This window comes from Hyperolius riggenbachi, chromosome 6, assembly GCF_040937935.1.
Source record: "Hyperolius riggenbachi isolate aHypRig1 chromosome 6, aHypRig1.pri, whole genome shotgun sequence".
Lineage (NCBI taxonomy): Eukaryota > Metazoa > Chordata > Amphibia > Anura > Hyperoliidae > Hyperolius > Hyperolius riggenbachi.
The window spans coordinates 14,690,542-14,712,372 of NC_090651.1; the positions used below are offsets into that span (position 1 = coordinate 14,690,542).

At 43.1% G+C, this 21,831-nt stretch overlaps 1 protein-coding gene across 4 annotated transcripts in view; it reads right to left on the reverse strand.

Annotated features, from left to right (window-relative positions):
- Positions 1-21,831, reverse strand: part of MEGF6 (multiple EGF like domains 6) — a 495,432-nt gene that overhangs the window by 66,324 nt on the left and 407,277 nt on the right. For all 4 annotated transcript variants that reach the window (XM_068238861.1, XM_068238860.1, XM_068238862.1 and 1 more), the window contains 6 exons: positions 17,594-17,716; positions 14,439-14,561; positions 12,008-12,145; positions 7,029-7,151; positions 5,086-5,208; positions 3,774-3,929 (listed from right to left, as the gene is read on the reverse strand). In XM_068238861.1, coding sequence (XP_068094962.1) covers positions 3,774-3,929; positions 5,086-5,208; positions 7,029-7,151; positions 12,008-12,145; positions 14,439-14,561; positions 17,594-17,716 — 786 coding nt within the window. The remainder of the gene's footprint in view (positions 1-3,773; positions 3,930-5,085; positions 5,209-7,028; positions 7,152-12,007; positions 12,146-14,438; positions 14,562-17,593; positions 17,717-21,831) is intronic.

The window sequence follows — 21,831 nt, forward strand, 5'->3', positions numbered from 1 at the left end:
ATCTTTGTTTACATTCCAATGTTGATACATTTGTCTGTAACAAGTAAAAAACACTTTCTGAGAAGCTGTCTTTGCTTCAGGCCCACACACAGCTCAGAACAACTCATTAGAAGATTTTAATACACAATAAAAAGCAGTTGGAATAAAATGCAATGACGGTTTTCAGGGCAAGAAAAACTACACTTTGGAAACTTGTAATTTGTAAGCAGACAATATTACATGTGCACAAAAGCAAATCTGATAACTGTATTGAATAATACAAAGTAGAAAAATACATTTTTATTGAATGGTATGTCAGAGTTTCAGACCACTTAACTGAAAATAAAAATATGAGACTTTCTTTGCAACTAATGTTCTATTCATTATCCATAATACACATATACTTCATTCTCTCATAAGTTTTTTTTTTTTTCGCTTCAGGTCTGCTTTAAGCAATACCCATTGCCTGGCAGCCCTGCTGATCCTCTGCCTCTAATACATTTAGCCATAGCCCCTGAACAAGCATGCAGCAGATCAGGTGTTTCTGACTCATGCCTGACTGGATTAGCTGCATGCTTGTTTCAAGCGTGTGATTTAGACACTACTGCAGCCAAATAGACCAGCAGGGCTGCCAGGCAACTAGTATTGTTTAAAAGGACATACATTTGGCAGCCTCCATATTCTTCTCTCTTCAGTTGTCTTTTAACAGTAACTAGCAGTCTCTGTAAATTCCTTGGAGAGTAACTTTGCTTGGGAGGCTACACATCCATGCCAACGAAACTTGTTACTGTGATGTTTCTGGGTGGTATGATGAATGAGTAAGGGCCTGTTCAGACTATGCGCGTTCCTAGCCGTTTTCAGGGAACGTGTCCGGGTACCAAAAACGCATAGAAACGGCTCCTAATGCTTTTCAATGGGCTAGTTCACATGTATGCGTATGAGAGGCATACGTCTCTTATCCGCATTGCTGCATGCAGTTCTGTGCATCACGCATGGAAACGGACGCAATGAAAGTCTATGGACACGTATCAAAAACGCATACTATTGCGTTTTTAGCGTACCGGGACGAGGTCCTCCAGCACCCAAGGCTGAGACACCAAAGTGCGCCCCTCCATCCCTCCCACCCCAGCTGTCACACACTGATTGCTATTAGACTAAGAGTGCCACAGGGCCCCCAACCTCCCCAACACCTTAAAATCTAGTTATCTGGCTTGCAGTCACTGCCATGTATCCCCTTTTATTACTTCTTTCTGCTTCAAACACAATTAGGAATGACAGCTGAATGAATTCTGCGCCCCCTCCTACACTGCGCCCTGAGGCTGGAGCCTCTCCAGCCTATGCCTCGGCCCGGCCCTGAGCGTACGTTTCCCTCTGCGGTTCCCATAATTCTTTTTTTTCCCCTGGGTCACGTGTGTGTGCAAAACGCAATAGAAAACGCATTAGAACGCAAGAAAAACGCATGCGTTTTTGAACTTGCGTTTCTTTGATTTTATACGCGTGCTTCATACGCTGACAGTCTGAACAGGCCCAAAGCCTGGACTTCTGGAAACAAGCCAAAGAAGCAGCAGCAGATGAGCTACTGGAGGACAGTGCAAGCAAGGAGTGCAAAGATTCCTGGGTAAAAGTATGTAAATATCTAGCGAGGTAAGGAAGGAGCAGGCCATCATTTAGCAGTAGGCCAAAAAAGCAGCATGCAGGCCGCCCAGGAAAGAATTTCTTACGATGGGCGGAACAAGGTGCATATTATTCAGTTTGCAGGAAAGGGTTTGAGATAAATCTTGTTGGTGCCACGTGGTTGGGCCAATATTATTGGTGGGGCCAAGAAAAAAACGTGTAGTGATCGCCAGGACAACCATGTAAGTTAAAAGTTGTGATCTTATGACAAACTCCCATACATACATTAGAAGATAGAAGATGTATGGGCAGATCGACCAAGAGAAGATCTCTCTCTGATCTAATCTGATCGGAGAGAGATCTGTTGACTGCTTATATACCATTCATAGACCAATTGATCTTGATTGATCCAATTGAATGATCAGGAATTGGCCTGTGATGTATGTCACATGCGCCCATGTTACGCCGGCAGCCACGTAGGGCGCGTGTATGCGGACGAAGCCTGGGCCAGCGATGGGCGGACAAAGGCCCAGGGCAGCGACAGACAGGTAAAGTATACTGCGCTGGGCGGGAACATTTTACATTGGGGGTTCTGTCGCATTTGTCGCTTGTCCCGCTATCACACGCTGTTACTGCCGCGCACCCAATGAAGCATGTCGGGCCAACATCCTGCGGCATGTCCAACCGACACGTGACCAATTTAGTCCCGAAACTGGTAACGTCGTCAGTTGGGCCTGCTCTTGGCAGCACAGATTTTCATCCGATCATATTATAATAATCAAATTGGATGGTCGATCAGCCGCCAAGTCGCCTGATGTGTGGCCACCTTTAGTTCATCGCTGTTTCTGCAGCGGCTTCTCTACGGAACTATTTCACCACTTTTTTTTTGTAAATAACGATATTCAAGTTTTTATTTCCCTTAAATGTTGTGGCACATTTACCCCCACATACATCAGACTGAATGGACAAACAGGAAGGGCCCTTTTCTACTATCATATTGCAGAACTTAAAGGGACACTGTAGGGGGGGTCGGGGGAAAAGGAGTTGAACTTACCCGGGGCTTCTAATGGTCCCCCGCAGACATCCTGTGCCTGCGCAGCCACTCCCCAATGCTCCGGCCCCGCCTCCGGTCAGGAATTTCAGATTTTAAAGTCTGAAAACTACTGCGCCTGCGTTGCCGTGTCCTCCCTCCCGCTGATGTCACCAGAAGCGTACTGCACAGGCCCAGTATGGTCTGTGTCTGCGCAGTACGCTCCTGGTGACATCAGCGGGATTGAGAACACGGCAACGCAGGCGCAGTGGTTTTCCGACTTTAAAGTAGAAATTCCAGAAGTGAACCTGAGGCGGGGCCGGAGCATTGGTGAGTGGCTGCGCGGGCACAGGATGTCTGCGGGGGACCATTAGAAGCCCCGGGTAAGTTCAACTCATTTCCCCCGACCCCCCTACAGTGTCCCTTTAAGGGGCCCATACACTGGTCGATTTCAGCCATCGATCGATTGATGGATTCGATCAAATTAATCGATTGGAAATCGATGGTCAATCGATCGATTTGCGGTCGATTTTGATCGATTTGATCTATCTGACAGGATGGAAAATCTAGGTCAATCTGCTGCTGTCAGCAGACCATGGCCCAAAGGGTTGCATTGGATCTATTGGTGCAATAATGCATTTAGATCGATTTCCAATAGATATCATTCTGAAATCTATTGGAAATCTGTTCCTAGTGTGTGGCACACATTAGATAGATTCCTGTCAGATTCGACTTGACAGTCATCTGACAGAAATCTGATGGTCAAATCTGCTGCAAATCTATCAGTGTATGGCCACTTTTTAGGTACTGATGGAAACTGTGGGGGATGTTTGAAGTGCACTGTATTGAGACCCAATCATCCTGCCTGCTGTATATTTTTTAGCTCCTTGTACAGGAAGATCGCATAGCAATTGCACAACTATGAGATTTCCCAGTGATCCGGCAATTCAAAATATTTACCCACGTGTTTTTTTTTGGCGCAAATTGCAAACGCACTTCAATCGGGCTGTGCACCCGACAGATCGCGGCGGAATCACAAGTAGTAGAAAATAAAAAGACGCACAATTGCATAGCAGTGCGGTCCTCAGTGGAAAATGGCCCTAAGGATATGAGGTTTAAGTAAGGAAACAGCGATTCTGCCGCAGGTTACCGAATGATTCAGAGAGCGTGTGCTCCCCGCGCGCTTCCGCCTCCTCGTCTTCATCATACTCGTCATCGAATAACTGCGAGTACTCGTCCCGCAACAGCGTCACCTGCGGAATGGCCTGTAGCACGGGGCGCTGCCCACCGCCTGCCCCCTGGACGGCTAGGAAGAAAGAACATCAACACATAAGCAACACATAAAAATCAATCACCTATTGCTACAGCAGTCTAAGAAGTAATGACATTTACAGAGCTCAACAGAGTTCCTCCTTACAGCAAAATTAAACTTTCTTTAAACAATAACCATAAAGGACACCTGAAGTGAGAGTGATATGGAGGCTGCCATATTTATTTCCTTTTAAGCAATACCAGTTGTCTGGCAGCCCTGCTAATCTATGTGGCTACAGTAGAGTCTGAATCACCCCAGAAACAAGCATGCAGCTAATCTTGTCAGATCTGACAATGTCAGAAACACCTGATCTGCTGCATGCTTGTTCAGGGTCTATGGCTAAATGTATTAAAGGCAGAGGATCAGCAGTACTGCCAGGCAACTGGTATTGTTTAAAAGAAAATAATGATGGCAGCCACCACATACCTTTCATTACAGTTTTCCTTTTAAAGTAATAAACAAGTCAATCTGTTAATTAAGTGGAACTCTTCGCAGAAATTAAAATCCTTCAGCAGACAGTACCACTGTACATAAGGTAAAGTATACATGTGTTAGAATCTGTAATCCCGCAGCAAGAGAGTTACACACAGGCTTTCATCTGGTTTCTCACCTATCTTACCTGAAATTCTGTAATAAGTAATTCAGGTGCCAGCTCACATTTACAGCCACTGACGAGCTGTGAGGAGCATGAAAAAGAAGCACATGCAAGGCTTCACCCCCGGGTCACTGAGAAGAGGCCCCTCCCCCCGCGAGAAGGGAGGCCAATGAAGACAATACTGCAGGGGCCCCTCATTTATATGTGGGGAGACCAGGGGGAGGTTCTGCTAGCCCACTCTAGGGCCCCGGGGGAGCACTTAATACTATCTGGGGGAGTTAGGAACCAAGGGGCCGCCTAATACCGCTTCCCGCAATTGTGACCTGGCAGCATGAGTCACTCGTGTCAGACTCTCAGATAAGATAGACTGTAGTCATGCCTCTGAAACAGAGGGATCATAGCTCCTCCTCTGATTCCAGAGCCCCACCCCCAGCACTGGTTAGTATGGGGCTTCTCCAGGCCTGATAGGGTACTCCTCCCCCATTTATTGACTCATGCGGGCCACCATACTGAGCCTGCTGCCACCTTTGATAACACAGAGCATCAGCTAATTACCAGCGCAGGTTTTGCCGTCGGCGTTCAGTCGGTAGCCCGGATTGCAGCTGCAGGAGGAGGATCCCGGGAGGTTGTCACACAGCTGGCTGCATCCTCCATTGTTGGACAAACATTCATTCACATCTACAGAGAGACAGCAGGGAGGGGGGGGGGGGGGGGAGATGTCAGTCATCACACACACTGCAGAGTTATTCACTCTACAAACAATGTTTACATTAACTTAAAAAACAACAACTTTTTACTCTAATAAACAGAATAATAAACAGAATAAAGTTTATTGCAAACAGAATGTATCTTGGAACTGGGCTGACGCAACTGCTACAGAATTTAAAGAGGATCTCCAGTGAAAATAATGTAATAAAAAAGTGTTTCATTCTTACAATAATTATGGATAAATGATTTAGTCAGTGTTTGCCCATTGTAAAAGCTTTCCTCTCCCTGATTTACATTCTGACATTTATCACATGGTGACATTTTTACTGCCGGCAGGTGATGTCAGTGGAAGTAGCTGCTGCTTGCTTTTTTGGCATTTGGAAACAGCTGTAAATAGCTATTTCCCACAATGCAACAAGGTTCACAGACAGGAATCTGCCAGGTCCATGGTCCTCAGAGTCTCTTGTGGGAGGGGTTTCACCACAATATCAGCCATACAGCGCCCCCTGATGAACCGTTTGGGAAAAGGAATAGATTTCTTATGGGAAAGGGGGTATCAGCTACTGATTGGGATGCAGTTCAATCATTGGTTACGGTTTCTCTTACAAGAGGAACTTTAAAGGGAACCTAAACTGAGGAAGATATGGATTTTTCCTTTTAAAATACTACCAGTTGCCTGACTCTTCTGCTGACCCTGTGTCTCTAATACTTTCAGCCACAGCCCCTGAACAAGCATGCAGATCAGGTGCTCTGACTGAAGTCAGACTGGATTAGCTGCATGCATGTTCCAGGTGTGGGATTCAGCCGCTACTGCAGCCAAAGAGATCAGCAGGACAGCCAGGCAACTGGTAATGTTTAAAAGGAAACTTCCATATCTCTCTCAGTTTAGGTTCCCTTTAACCAAGGATTGAACTTCATCCCAGTCAGTCGCTGATACCCCCTTTCCCATGACAAATTATTATTATTAGACCATCAGGAGGGTCTGTATGGCTGATATTGTGGTGAAACTTCTCCCACTATTTGCAATCTGGGCCTAGGTCCTAGTTTGCAGTCTGTGAACTTCGTTGCATTGTGGGAAATAACTGCTGCTTCTGTCAAGTAACCAGTATCTCTCTCTGTGCACAGAATTCTCAGTAACGTACATTCCGCACAGATCACCTGACAGGAATAAAGATGTCACCATCAGTGATACATTTCAGAATGTAAATCAGAGAGAGGAAAGATTTTACAATGGGCAAACACTGACTCAATCTATAAATGAATATTGTAAACAATGAGCAATTTTATTAATTATAATATTTTCACTACAGTCCCTCTTTTATCAACCAAATTCCTAGCTGCATGCAATCTGATTTAGATCAGTAAAGCAACAAGTCTTGTATCCGTCTAAGCAGACAGAGGCGGCAAAAGGATAAAATACAGTATTCTAAAATGTTTAAAATGAGAGGAGGCAGAGGTGGACTTACCTCCCCCCAAGCAGACACACACAAGTGTTGTGTATATTGAAAACAACAAAAATGTATTTATATACTCCAGAAAGTGCAACACGTTTTGCCGGCATCTCCCGCTTCATCAGGTAAAACAGAGCATAAAACTCAAATAAGTCAGGTGCAAAGCTCAGCGCCTCTGTCTTGAATCCGGGCGATACCATTTATCGTGTGGACATGAGAGCAGAGTCTGAAGACGTCCTATTGGCTGAAGGTTTACTCTTTACACCTTTTAATGTTAACCAATGAATGGTATCGTCCCGATTCAAGACTTGTCTGTAGAATAGAGGATTTGTTGGTTACCATCACAGCCGCATCCATCCAGGTTGAGTCTGTACCCCGGGTAGCAGGCGCACTCGTAGCCCCCAGCGTAGTTGGTGCACACCTGCTGGCAACAGGAGGCGCCATTGCTGCACTCATCGGCATCTGCAGGGAAAATAAAACATATGACGCTGAATGACTCATCTTTTCAGGAATATTAGCTTCAAAGCCACTCTGTCTAAAGCTGGCCACTAACGGTCCAATTTCTAGCGAAAAATCGTTTGAGCAATCAGAAATTCTGATCGGACGAAAAATCGTTCACTACACCATCAACTAACCAATCATTGCTTCCTATCTATCACGACCACCAAGAAAATCCAAATTTTCGTTCGATGAAAATTCATTCGGGCGACATTTTTTTAACTCGTTCATAATCGATTGTGTCCACCAATGGAGATTATTTACAACCAATCCGATCAGAATTTCGGATCGCTCGAACGATTTTTCGCTAGAAATTGGACCGTTAGTGGCCAGCTTTACATGGGAACTCATAAGAATTGGAACTTTTAAAATGGTTATCCTGGTGAAAATGTAACAGTGAGGCACAGCTGTCTCCCCTTACTATCTGCCTTCTCATGCCTCTTTGAAATACTGGGTTTCATACGGAGGTTGATTATTCAAAAGGGAGGAAAAAGATAAATTGCCATCTATTTTTCTGAGTTATCTTTCCTTCCCACTTTCTGATTTCTCCCGTAGGAAAATAATTATCAATATTGATTTCTAAAGCACCAAAATATAACAACATAAATAAAATGATCAAAACAGTTTAAATGGCAATATATGGGTAAAATTAATTTATTCCCCCCAAAAAACACCAGGTTAATAAACAGTGTCTCCAGGTAAGAATAGCAGAATGCCAAAATCCTGAGCACATTCTTTAATGACCCCGAGGAAGCGGGTTGAAATCTGGGGGGGTGCCTTTCTCCCAGTGATATTACCCACTAACCCCCAGTTTAGTTTAGGCAATTGTTATTGCATTTTTCCATCTATGTCCTGTTTCCAGAGAGCAACCTAGCCTAACCCTCAGAGAAGGCGATACACATCCTTAAATTCAATGTTATTCATTATTAAGTGCATTTTATGTACAACCAATTTAATGACTATATGATTCCTTCTCTTCTCAGCACTCACACCAGGATGGGGAGGGCAACTCCATGACCCAGTCAGGCTTTGCTGCCTTGTTCAGTTCTTGGCAATCTGTTAAAGTAAACTTAATTACAGGTGGGGAGAGCAGAATAATGACTTAGCATGCTGTTCCCTCACACTGCCCAATCAGCAGGCTGTGGGAGGGGCATTGCCCAGGCTATGCTGCTGCACTGCAGAGGGAAGAGAGAGGAGGGTAGGATGCCTGGTCCAGCTTTCAGAATCACAGGACTGGCTGGACAAAACAGCAAATGGCAGGTAAAACCTCTACTGATGTCTTAATTTCTTTGCCCCGGGTTTAGCTTGAGGCCTCTCTCTGATCCCATCATGCACCTGGCGATATAAAATGCACCTATTTCTAATCCTCTTGAAAACATTTCCAGATGGCCTGAAGACTGGCCTAGCCAGACTGTCCGATAAGCCAGAAAAACACAAAGCTTCAATGTACATGAAATAAGACATCACAGGAGCAGCAATAAAACCGCAGGCAAGCGCCCAGTGTGAACAAAAACAGATGCAACTGCTCTGTCCACCTGCAGGGCCGCGCCACAGATCCTGCCAACTATCACAGCTCGGGGCAAAAGCATTCAGACCTGTAACTGTTTACACAGCAGCCAGAGTGACTTTATTGTATTAGGAAATGCTTCTGGCTGAAGGTTTGCCACAAGCCTCAAAATAGCCTAGGAACAAAATGTATATACATAAAATTAGTCTTTTTTTTCCAGTCTGTAGAGCAGAACTTGGGGGGCATGGAAGGGAGATGGAGCTGTAATTAATTGAAGATGGATAAATAATACACAGACAAGCACTGAAACACACCATCATTGTATTAGGCTGTATATTTATACATTAAGGGAAGCACAGTGCTGGTGGTGTAGATGGATGGCACTCTCACCTTGCAGGGCTGGGTTCCTGGTTTGAATCCCAGCCAGTTTGTATCTTCTGAATTGGCCCTAGACTGCTATGGACATATGACTATGGTAGGATTAGAGTGTGAGCTCCTCTGAGGATAGTCAGTGACATGACTATGTATTCTGTAATGTGCTGCAGGAGATGTCAGTGCTATATAAATACATAATAATAATGTAGTAGGACATTAGACTATGACTATGGTAGGATGAGAGTGTGAGCCCCTCTGAGGACAGTCAGTGACATGACTATGTACTCTGTAATGTGCTGCAGAAGATGCCAGTGCTATATAAATACATAATAATAATATGGTAGGACATTAGACTATGGCAATGGTAGGATTAGATTGTGAGCTCCTCTGAGGACAGTCAGTGACATAACTATGTACTCTGTATTGTGCTGCAGAAGATGTCAGTGCTATATAAATACATAATAATAATATGGTAGGACATTAGACTATGACTATGGTAGGATTAGACTGTGAGCTCCTCTGAGGACAGTCAGTGACATGACTATGTACTCTGTAATGTGCTGCAGAAGATGTCAGTGCTATATAAATACAGAATAATAATATGGTAGGACATTACACTGTGACTATGGTAGGATTAGATTGTGAGCTCCTCTGAGGACAGTCAGTGACATGGCTATGTACTATGTAATGTGCTGCAGGAGATGTCAGTGCTTTATAAATACATAATAATAATATGGTAGGACATTAGACTATGACTATGGTAGGATACTAGGATTAGACTGTGAGCTCCTCTGAGGACAGTCAGTGACATGACTATGTACTCTGTAATGTGCTGCAGAAGATGTCAGTGCTATATAAATACATAATAATAATATGGTAGGACATTACACTATGATTATGGTAGGATTAGATTGTGAGCTCCTCTGGGGACAGTCAGTGACATGACTATGTACTCTGTAATGTGCTGCAGGAGATGTCAGTGCTATATAAATACATAATAATAATATGGTAGGACATTAGACTATGACTATGGTAGGATTAGATTGTGAGCTCCTCTGAGGACAGTCAGTGACATGACTATGTACTCTGTAATGTGCTGCAGAAGATGTCAGTGCTATATAAATACATAATAATATGGTAGGACATTACACTGTGACTATGGTAGGATTAGATTGTGAGCTCCTCTGAGGACAGTCAGTGACATGGCTATGTACTATGTAATGTGCTGCAGGAGATGTCAGTGCTTTATAAATACATAATAATAATATGGTAGGACATTAGACTATGACTATGGTAGGATACTAGGATTAGACTGTGAGCTCCTCTGAGGACAGTCAGTGACATGACTATGTACTCTGTAACGTGCTGCAGTAGATGTCAGTGCTATATAAATACATAATAATAATATGGTAGGACATTAGACTATGACTATGGTAGGATTAGAGTGTGAGCTCCTCTGAGGACAGTCAGTGACATGACTATGTACTCTGTAATGTGCTGCAGAAGATGTCAGTGCTATATAAATACATAATAATAATATGGTAGGACATTACACTATGATTATGGTAGGATTAGATTGTGAGCTCCTCTGGGGACAGTCAGTGACATGACTATGTACTCTGTAATGTGCTGCAGGAGATGTCAGTGCTATATAAATACATAATAATAATATGGTAGGACATTAGACTATGATTATGGTAGGATTAGATTGTGAGCTCCTCTGAGGACAGTCAGTGACATGACTATGTACTCTGTAATGTGCTGCAGGAGATGTCAGTGCTATATAAATACATAATAATAATATGGTAGGACATTAGGCTATGACTATGGTAGGATTAGATTGTGAGCTCCTCTGAGGACAGTCAGTGACATGACTATGTACTCTGTAATGTGCTGCAGAAGATGTCAGTGCTATATAAATACATAATAATAATATGGTAGGACATTAGACTATGACTATGGTAGGATTAGATTGTGAGCTCCTCTGAGGACAGTCAGTGACATGACTATGTACTCTGTAATGTGCTGCAGGAGATGTCAGTGCTATATAAATACATAATAATAATATGGTAGGACATTAGACTATGACTATGGTAGGATTAGATTGTGAGCTCCTCTGAGGACAGTCAGTGACATGACTATGTACTCTGTAATGTGCTGCAGGAGATGTCAGTGCTATATAAATACATAATAATAATATGGTAGGACATTAGGCTATGACTATGGTAGGATTAGATTGTGAGCTCCTCTGAGGACAGTCAGTGACATGACTATGTACTCTGTACAGTGCTGCAGAAGATGTCAGTGCTATATAAATACATAATAATAATAGAGTAGGACATTAGACTATGACTATGGTAGGATTAGAGTGTGAGCTCCTCTGAGGACAGTCAGTGACATGACTATGTACTCTGTAATGTGCTGCAGGAGATGTCAGTGCTATATAAATACATAATATTATGGTAGGACATTAGACTATGACTATGGTAGGATTAGAGTGTGAGCTCCTCTGAGGACAGTCAGTGGCATGACTATGTACTCTGTAATGTGCTGCAGGAGATGTCAGTGCTATATAAATACATAATATTATGGTAGGACATTAGACTATGACTATGGTAGGATTAGAGTGTGAGCTCCTCTGAGGACATTAGACTATGACTAGGATTAGATTGTGCTCGGAATAATGATGACCAATCCTGCCCTTTTATATTGTGCCAATACAAGTTGATTGTTTATAGTAATTTTCCATTTTGTATGTGTTTGTTATGGCTGTAAAGGGTGTTTTTTGGACACTGAGGCTTGTTTCAGAGAATAAGCACACTCTGTCTGAAGGGTCCTAGACGTGTTAGATAAAGCTTGGAGGAAACCAATGACTTCAGCACATTTGCGTTACATTTTCTGGCCATGAATAGCTTGGCTGTAGTACAGTCCAACTTACCCACGCAGGTCTTCCCGCTGGCATCGAGGTCCAAGCCCTGAGGACAGGAACAGAGAGGACCAGCGCTGCTGTGACGACAGGCGTGAGAACACCCGCCATTGTTTATCTCACAGCTGTTAATGATTTCCATCTCAATCCCTGGAAATCAAAAGGAACGGATTCAGATAAATGACAAGACTAATAACATTTACATTGCGCTTTTCTCCTGGGGGACTCAAAGCACCAGGGCTGCAGCCACTAGGGGACGCTCTACAGGCAGTAGCAGTGTTAGGGAAACTTGCCCAAGGTCTCCTACTGAATAGGTGCTGCTTACTGAACAGGCAGAGCCGAGATTTGAACCCAGGTCTCCTGTGTCAGAGGCAGACAGACTGTCCAAGTTTCGATTTTAGTGATTTTTCTATAATAACAAAAGAGAAAATGTTCCATTTTAACTGTGTCTATCTTGAAGCTAATCCTGATGTCATTTCTCCCTTAGGCTCGGTTCACATTTGTTTTAAAAACGTATCCGTGGCTCAGTTTTTGGGCCTGGACCAAAACCGGAGCCACGGATACAAATGTTAAAAATAGTGGCCGTCTTTACCCACTTCAAAAACGGACTAGTTTAATGTCCTCACATGACAATCTGCAACTCAACGCAATAGCACGCTGGCTGGCTGTGAGAGTCTGACACACACTGCTCACCTTCAGCAGCTCCATTCCTCCTTAGTCACAACAGCGGTGCCACCTCCTCCCTTCTGCTGTGCAAGTCAAATGAAACATTGCTGCCCTCCTGCCTCCCCCCTCCTCACTCACTGTCAGACTCCTCACACAGCACAACAAGCTGCTTTTCCCCAATACTGCTCTCCTACCTCCCCCCTCCTCACTCACTGTCAGACTCCTCACACAGCACAACAAGCTGCTTTTCCCCAATGCTGCTCTCCTACCTTCCCCCTCCTCACTCACTGTCAGACTCCTCACACAGCACAACAAGCTGCTTTTCCCTATTGCTGCTCTACTGCCTCCCCTCTCCTCACTCACTGTCAGACTCCTCACACAGCACAACAAGCTGCTTTTCCCCAATGCTGCTCTCCTGCCTCCCCCTCCTCACTCACTGTCAGACTCCTCACACAGCACAACAAGCTGCTTTTCCCCAATGATGCTCTCCTGCCTTCCCCTCCTCACTCACTGTCAGACTCCTCACACAGCACAGCAAGCTGCTTTTCCCCAATGATGCTCTCCTGCCTCCCCCGCCTCACTCACTGTCAGACTCCTCACACAGCACAACAAGCTGCTTTTCCCCAATGCTGCTTTCCTACCTCCCCTCTCTTCACTCACTGTCAGACTTCTCACACAGCACAATAAGCTGCTTTTCCCTAATGCTGCTCTCCTGCCTCCCCTCTCCTCACTCACTGTCAGACTCCTCACACAAAACAACAAGCTGCTTTTCCCCAATGCTGCTCTCCTGCCTCCCCCTCCTCACTTACTGACAGACTCCTCACACAGCATAGCAAGCTGCTTTTCCCCAATGATGCTCTCCTGTCCCCCCCCCCCCCTCCTCACTCACTGTCAGACTCCTCACACAGAACAACAAGCTGCTTTTCCCCAATGCTGCTCTCCTGCCTCCCCCTCCTCACTTACTGACAGACTCCTCACACAGCACAACAAGCTGCTTTTCCCCAATGATGACTTCATATAATACACTATTGATCTATAATACATATATTACACTAACAGCCTAGAGCATAGTGCAACTCCCATTGGTGGTCAGACCTGGACTCCACAATACCTGTGAGGGTGTACTGGGGTATCTAACACTAATACCCTAGTAGCAGAAACCTTAAATCCAGTAAGTCAGTGTTTCTCAACATTATAGCAGGTACCCCTTTATTAATTACAGCGCTGGCCAATCCCCCCCCCCCCCCCCCCCCAAAGTGCTTAAGTAGACTATGATCAGAGCAGGTCACCTTTTTACATTCATACATGGTCCATTTCTGATGCTCATATGTCTATGGTAGGCATTTATTAGACAGAACTAAGTAGGCAGTAATCACACTAATTGTGAGGAACAACAACACAAGGCCTAGAAGAGATCGTGCTGTACAACCCAGTGTACATGATGTAACAGTGACACCTACAGGCTGGAAGCAGGAACACCACATTTCTTATACAAAAAAATACAACCACCACCAAAAAACTGTTTGTACATCTGTTATGAATGGAAGTTGATAAATTCCACCCCTTATTGTGCATTTCTCAGCACTGCTCACTGTCAGAGTGTGATGGGGCTGCAGAACGCTCCCCAGTAACCTGGCAGACAATTAGTCCAGGGTAATATATTGCCGTGATATTGGTGTATTCCTGGCAGGCACAGACATGAGATATCTCACGGGTGAAGCAGCAGATTTGGTGCAGATGTAGAGGTACAGTCTTCACCCCCCCATGGAACTCTTACTGTAGCACTGCTTCCCATCCGTTCCAAGCTCATAGCCGGGGCTGCAGGCGCAGTGGAAGGAGCCGCGAGTGTTCAGGCAGCTGTGCGCACACATGGCCTGGCCTGTCACGCACTCATCAATATCTGCAACAACAACAGACAAAAATTATTACAACGTGAGAACGGAGCGAGGAAGCAGCAAAACAAACCGCCAAACAGAATACATTCCTGGACAGAAAAGGAACTCTGAAAGTGCTTGAACTTTGTTCTGCCAATCCCTTTTAACCATTTCAGCCCGCAGGGATTTTTCACCTTATGCATCAAAGCAATTTTCACCTCCCATTCATTCGCTAATAACTTTATCACTACTTATCACAATTTGTTGATCTATATCTTGTTTTTTCCACCACTAATTAGGCTTTCTTTGGGTGGTACATTTTGCTAAGAATTATTTTTTTATACATGCATTTTAACAGGATTAATAAGAAAAAAAAATGGAAAAAATTCATTATTTCTCAGTTTTCGGCTATTATAGTTTTAAAGTGTAACTGTCGGGCATAAAATCAAAAATCAATTCTTTATTTTTATCTGGTAAACAAGTAATAAGGATGATAACCAGGCAATCCAAAAGTTGAAATCACTATTACTTTTCTTGTTGATAAATTATTATTATTTTTTATTTATATATGATCATGATAAATGATCATTCCCCAGTTTACCGGACTCTTATTTGGTACACACACAATTTTGTACACAAAAAGGAAGTTGCAGGGCATGCTGGGTTTTCTTTTTTTGCTTCTGTACATTAGTTAAGTCTGAGGGGAAATAAAGAAGCAAAAAAGTCAACCCAGCATGCCCTGCAACTTCCTTTCTGCGGCAACGTACCAAATAAGAGTCAGGTAAACTGGGGAATGATCATTTATAAACAAGAAATGTAATAGTGATTTTAACTTTTGGATTGCCTGATTAGCATCCTTATTACTTGTTTACCAGATAAAAATAAAGACTGGATTTTCGATTTTATGCCCGACAGTTACACTTTAAAATAATCCACGCTACCATAATTAAAACCTATGTATTTTATTTGCCCGTTTGTCTCGGTTATTACACAATTTAAATTTTGTCCCTATCACAATGTATGGCGCCAATATTTTATTTGGAAATAAAGGTGCATTGTTTCCGTTTTGCGTCCATCACTATTTACAAGCTTATAATTTAAAAAATGTTTGTAGTATACCCCCTTAGGTAACTATTTATGTCTTTTTTTTAATTGTAATTTTTTTTTTCCATTAAAATTTTTATTTGGGTAATATTTTGGTGTGGGACATAAACAGTTAATTTTTAATGTTGTTATATGTGTAAATTCTAATGTAAAAAATATGTAGATGTAGTTTTACTATTTGGCCACAAGATGGCCACCTTCATTTTTGTTTTCCCTCCTTGTACTTCTCGCTAAGCGGAAGTACAAGGGGGATGCGGAAATTTTTCCGGGCAGAAAAACTGAAGCCTCTTGTAAGAGCGCTTCGGTTTTTCTGCGGGGGACACGGATCGGTGATCGGGAACTATGATCCCAGGGCTACAGGGGGACACCACGGGGGCACAGGGGCGCGCGGGAGTGCGCAGAAGCGGGAGCGCAGCAGAGCAGCCGCCCGGATGTGAGCTTCACGTCCGGCCGGCAGAAATGGTTAATGTGGTCTGAAACTCTGACATAACATTCAATAAAAATGTGTTTTTCTACTTTCTATTATTCATACAGTTATCATATTTGCTTTTGTTCACAAGTAATATTGTCTGTATATAAATTACACGTTCCCAAAGTGTAGTTTTTCTTGCCCTGAAAGCTGCCATTGCATTTTATTCCAACTGCTTTTTATTATATAGTAAAATCTTCTAATGAGTTGTTCTGAGCTCTGTGTGCACCTGAAGCAGAGACAGCTTCTCAGAGAGTGTTTTTACTACACAAATGTATCAATACTGAAATGTAAACAAAGATACTGTTATCTCCAGTTTGGATGCGGATTTGAAGCTGAATAGCAGGACAAAGTGCTTTGTTTAACCATTTCAGTGATGTTGTGCTACAAAAAAAAATCTGGGATAGTAGCTTAAAGCTGTGAGGAATCTTTTAGAGCAAAGTAGAAATGCTGACATTCAGACCACTTTAATGTGGAATTAAATTCCATATTAACTGAATTAAAAAATCATCCAACAAGAAATTACTTGTTTAGCTTACCTATATTGTTTCTAGTATTCACTGTCTTATTTAGGGGAAATGTTATATAAAAAAAAAAATCTGCTGGTTTCCATCTTTACCGTTTCTCTTTGATGCCAAAAGTGACATGACTTTTGCCCATTTTTATTTTCAACCCAACTCAGTGTTAATTTTACCACCCTACTGCTATAGCTTACTGTCCTTCTCTGAGCAAACATCACCTAGACAGACGGCTTACATCACTGTGTAAACTCTTCAAAGGGAGGGGAAACTTTACTATTTTCTGGACATAGTGTCCTAATCTTATTCCAAATAGGAAGCTTTCTGTTATTTGCATGCTGAGATAAGCTTGTTACTGTAGCTTAAAAAAAAATAATTCCCACAATACAGCTGGCACTGCACAGCGTGACCGGGTGAAAGGGGGAAAAGATAGGGGACATATAGGTCCTTAGCTATTTCAGAAATAAAGGGAAAAAAGGGGGTTTCACATATATTTTGGGGGCACTAACAATTGTATTGCTATTTTTTGTGCAAGCTGTTGTGTTAAATATTGCATGCAAATCCCTACATAGAGAGCACTGTGCATTTTGATCTAGCTTACACACTGTCTGTGCTCACTTGCTGAAGCACTGAAAAGAAAAAATGACTCCCAATTATTGACTGAATCAAGATACAATACTACGGTATACAGTACTTTACTTTATGTTGTACTTTATGCTGTATGAGTATGACAATTTCTGATACGGTCAATTACTTGGCCTGGTCTCTTGAAGTTGACTGTAAAGGGATTCTACTGTACACAATAGTAGTAAGATTGGACTAGATGGCGCAATCAAGATTGTATGGTGTGTGGTTCTATCATGCTGCCACACTAACCACAAAACTAAACTTTTTTTTTCTTTTCCTACAATTAAGTCATCTTTTTACTTGCGTGAAATTAAGGTGAATATGGGATTGCATACTGTACCTTCGCACGTCTTGCCGTCAGCGGCTAGTCTGTATCCCGAGTAACAGGAGCACTTGGCCATGCCTCCATCGCTGGTACATTGATGCATGCAGCCTCCGTTTTGGGTCGAGCATGGATTGGTTACTGTTGACACACATGGAAACGATTAGAGAGGAAAGGAATTCCTCTGAACAATCTCTGGAGCATTTGTGTACATTGCAGCCGGACGGCCGGGAGAGGATATGAATGTTACAAATAATTACAGCATTAAATGAGGCTAAAAATATGCTACCACCAAGCAGCAGCGCAAGAGGAAAAATCACCAGTGTTTCCATCAATAAATCCCACTTCCTGACTACCGTGAAGATTATCAGACGCAAGGGAATATCGTACGCCTGTAATAATGTGCTAATAATAAATGCTAATAATAAACGACAGGGAGGAAAGACAGTCTTACAAGACAGGTGCCTGACTACTTTTTGGCCTTGAGCCCTTGGTTTGACCTCTGTCTGGATGAGGATTGCACCTTCTGCCGCCTGCCCTGACCTTTGCCTGGTACGCGCATCAGCCCTTCTTTTGCCTTGCACCTCCGTTCTGACCCTGCCACTCTGACTACTGACCTCGATCCGTGACGGCCGAATAACGCTGTTCTTGGCGGCTCTCGAATTACTGCCCGAGTGGCACTATAGCCATAATGCCCATTACAGCCTCTGCCGGCACCTGGTGGACCCAAATTACCTACGCTGTTTTTTCCTGACTCATGAGCAACTGCCATTCAGTAAGTCTGTTTGAAAAGAAAGGAAACTCTGAGAATCCCCAATGAGGAGATTAACTAGTCCAAAACCTGTCAGATCTGTCAGATTTCTATTACCTACTGTAAGTGACAGGCAGCAAGACAGGAGAAAAGTAATTTATAGTGCATTTTTTCAGGAATAAAGGCGCATCTTATACAGTTGCATGGGAGAGAGGGGGGGGGGGGGGGAGGAAGGGAAGAGATGGCTGCAAACCTTTGTACTGCATTGATTGGTACAAAGCAAGGGCTTATGGGGGTTTTGATTGCTTTCCAAACAGACTTATGTTGAAGTTGAGTGTTGGAAGGCGTTAATGCGATTGATATTCCCCAATCGATTTCCAGAACATCTGCCTGGACGTCTCACAGTGTATAATGAATGGTAAAAAGAACATGTAATTCAGAGTTGATGTAAATGATGTCCTAATTGTATGCATTTGTACACAACTCGGAATTTGGAACTTGACCAAGCTGCTACATTTCCGAGTGACATAAGCAAATAAAAAATCAGCATATCACTGACCTCCCTTCTGTAAAGTGGGATAAAACTCTGTCACAACATTCAATAAAACATTTTTTCCCACTGTTTATTACCCATACAGTTATCCTATTTGCTTTTGTGGGCAATTAATATTGTCTGTCTACAAATTACACATTCCCAAAGTACAGTTTGTCTGCTCTGAAAGCTGCCATTACCTTTTATTGCACAGCTGCTGTACTTATATATTAAAATCTAGCTAGTGATCACTTCTCAGCTCTTTCTGCTTCTCTTCTCAGCTCAGTTTCAGCAGTTTGCGTAAGTTTACTAAATGTATCTGACAAAGGAAAGTAAACAAAAGATAATGTTATCACCTCTTCTAATGTGACCAGAAGCTGCCCACTGAAGCAAGGAGCTTTGTACTGAAGAACAAAGTGCTGCGTGTAACTGTTTGAATGCTGTTCTGCTACAATTTTTCTAGAGCTAAGAGTAAATGCTGAGTTTCAAACCACTTTAAGTATGAACTCAGTAAGAGCCTCCTGCGCTCGTATCTACACATCTGTGTTTTCCGGAGGTGTACTTTAAGTCATGCCGTTTGTACATCATTATTATACGAGAGACACCAGTTTTCCATCATGCTGAGAAATGTAAATAAAATGAAGGCAGCATTCCGATGTAGTCAGAGGTCTTCTCTTCCTTCCAATACATCTTTCTGCTGAGGACACTTGTGCTGATTATCCAGCCAAAGTTCCAGCACATCCATAGTTTGGGGGGGGGGGGGGGGTGAGCTCTGTGCGGACGCAGGGGGTCTATCTGGGCAACATCTGCTGTATACCTCCTGCACCTCTTACACATCCCTTCATTTCACTCCTGTCGTCGCACTGGGAAGAGATGTCAGTAAAAGCTTGTTAACAGGCCGACCATGTGTGGCTGCAGAACCCTTTACACGGGTGTCACGGGGCCCACGAGGATTGTCTGTACGTTTTCCATGTGTCGGGTCACGCTGCAAGGGCGTTGTGTGGTTAAGGCCGCAATCTACAGCTAACGTGCAGTTTGTACGACGGGAAATATGAAGACAGCTGTGGCTGACAGATTTGTATATAGAACATCAGGATAGGGGGTGACCAAAAATGATATAGACCTGTAATAAATGATTTAAAGTGAACCACAGACAAAGCACCCTCATGTATTTTACCATATATATCAGTGGGAACATTAGAGAAAAAACCTACCCTGCTTTCTGTTTCATCCTTCACTGCTCAGCCTGCTTGTTATCAGCCCTGATAAAATCCCTGACTGAGCATTCAGTCTGGCTTTGTTCAGGAATCTTTATAGCTCAGTCTGTCTTCTGTGCTGTCTTTTCAAGCCCAAGCCTGCCCCCTTGTGGCTCTGCTCAGGAATCATTATAGCTGAGTCATTATAGCAAAGCCAGACTGAATGCTCAGTCGGGGATTTTATCAGGGCTGGTAAGAAGCAATCTGAACAGTAAATAATGAAACAGAGAGCAGGGTAGGGGTTTTCTCTAATGCTCCCACTGATATATATGGTAAAATACATAAGGATGCTTCGTCTCTGGTTCACTTTAAAGGGTCTATAAGTCATAACCCCAATTAGACTTTATTGGCGAAAAAACACTTTATTTAATGCGTTTCGATTGTCATATCCACTTCCTCGGATATTAGTGCCACAGGGTAGTTCACTGAATGTGTATGAGCGCTTTTCAGAGCATGCAAACTATCACTTTTACCCATCACCACCTCTAACTCACTGTCTATCAATTCCGGCAACGCCGCGTCTATCTTTGCTTTTTTTTTGCCCAGTGGCCACATTTGACCATATTTTTGAGAGGAGGAAAGAATCTAGATTCATGTCGATGGTAAACTAGTAAGAGGCACCCTAGAATAATGAAAGTTAGATTACCTTCTAAATGATGACAAGCTTTTAGTAATGGAAATAACGTTTTTGTACCACAATGCATTTCACCGGACGTAGCTGGCTTCCTCGGGGGATTTCTGTAAAGGACGTAAATCATAAGAAGAAAACCTTTTTCTGAAGACCTAATCACAGCTGGCTTCAGTCTGTGTTTTCTTGAGAGCAGGGCAGGGGATCTAGGCCCACATGAGATTCTTTTTTTTTTCTGAGTTTTCTCCTAGATATTTTACAAACCTTGTCAATAAAATGCTTTTTAAGCCACCAGTAAAGCAAGAAAACACTCGAAATAATTTTGATAGTATATCTCCACCTACTTTTTGATACTTTTTTAATTGCAAAATGCTCAAACGTTATTTTTAAGGACACCCCAAGGTGAAAATAAACTAATGAAATAAACAATTGTATCTATACTCCTCCTAAAAATGACTTTTTAAAGGGGTTATATGGAGTTGTCCAATAAACATAAACAGACATTTACCTGGGGCTTCTATCAGTCCCCTGTAGCTGTCATGTCCTGCGCCGTCCTCCTATGATCCTCTGTTCCCCGCCGCCGGCACTGGGCAATTATTCGTCTAACAAGACAAATAATGCCCGCTCCCGCTCACGTCTCCGGGAGCTTACTGCGCAGGCGCAGTACAAGATTTTCTTGTACTGCACATTAAGCTTTTGGTGATGCGAGCAGGAGCGCGCACGCGAGCGGGAGCACGCACACGAGCGGCCACGCAGCCGCGTGACACGTGTAATACACCGGTGCAGGCGGCGGGGAACGGGTGATCGGAGGAGGACGGCACGGGACATTACAGCTACAGGGGGCTGATAGAAGCCCCAGGTAAGTGTCTGTTTTTGTTTATTGGACAACTCCACAGTTTTATTTTATGTTTAAATCTACTTTTTAGGTTTTTACTGTTTTATTGTTTTTGCTCAATGACTCATTCATTGAAGTGTATGCCAGAGCTAAAATCTATGAACTATTGACCATTTTATCTCTTTTCTGCTCTCAGAAGCCATTCTCTGCTAGGAAAGTGTTTTATAGCTGAAATTTCTTATCAGTGAGGGTCA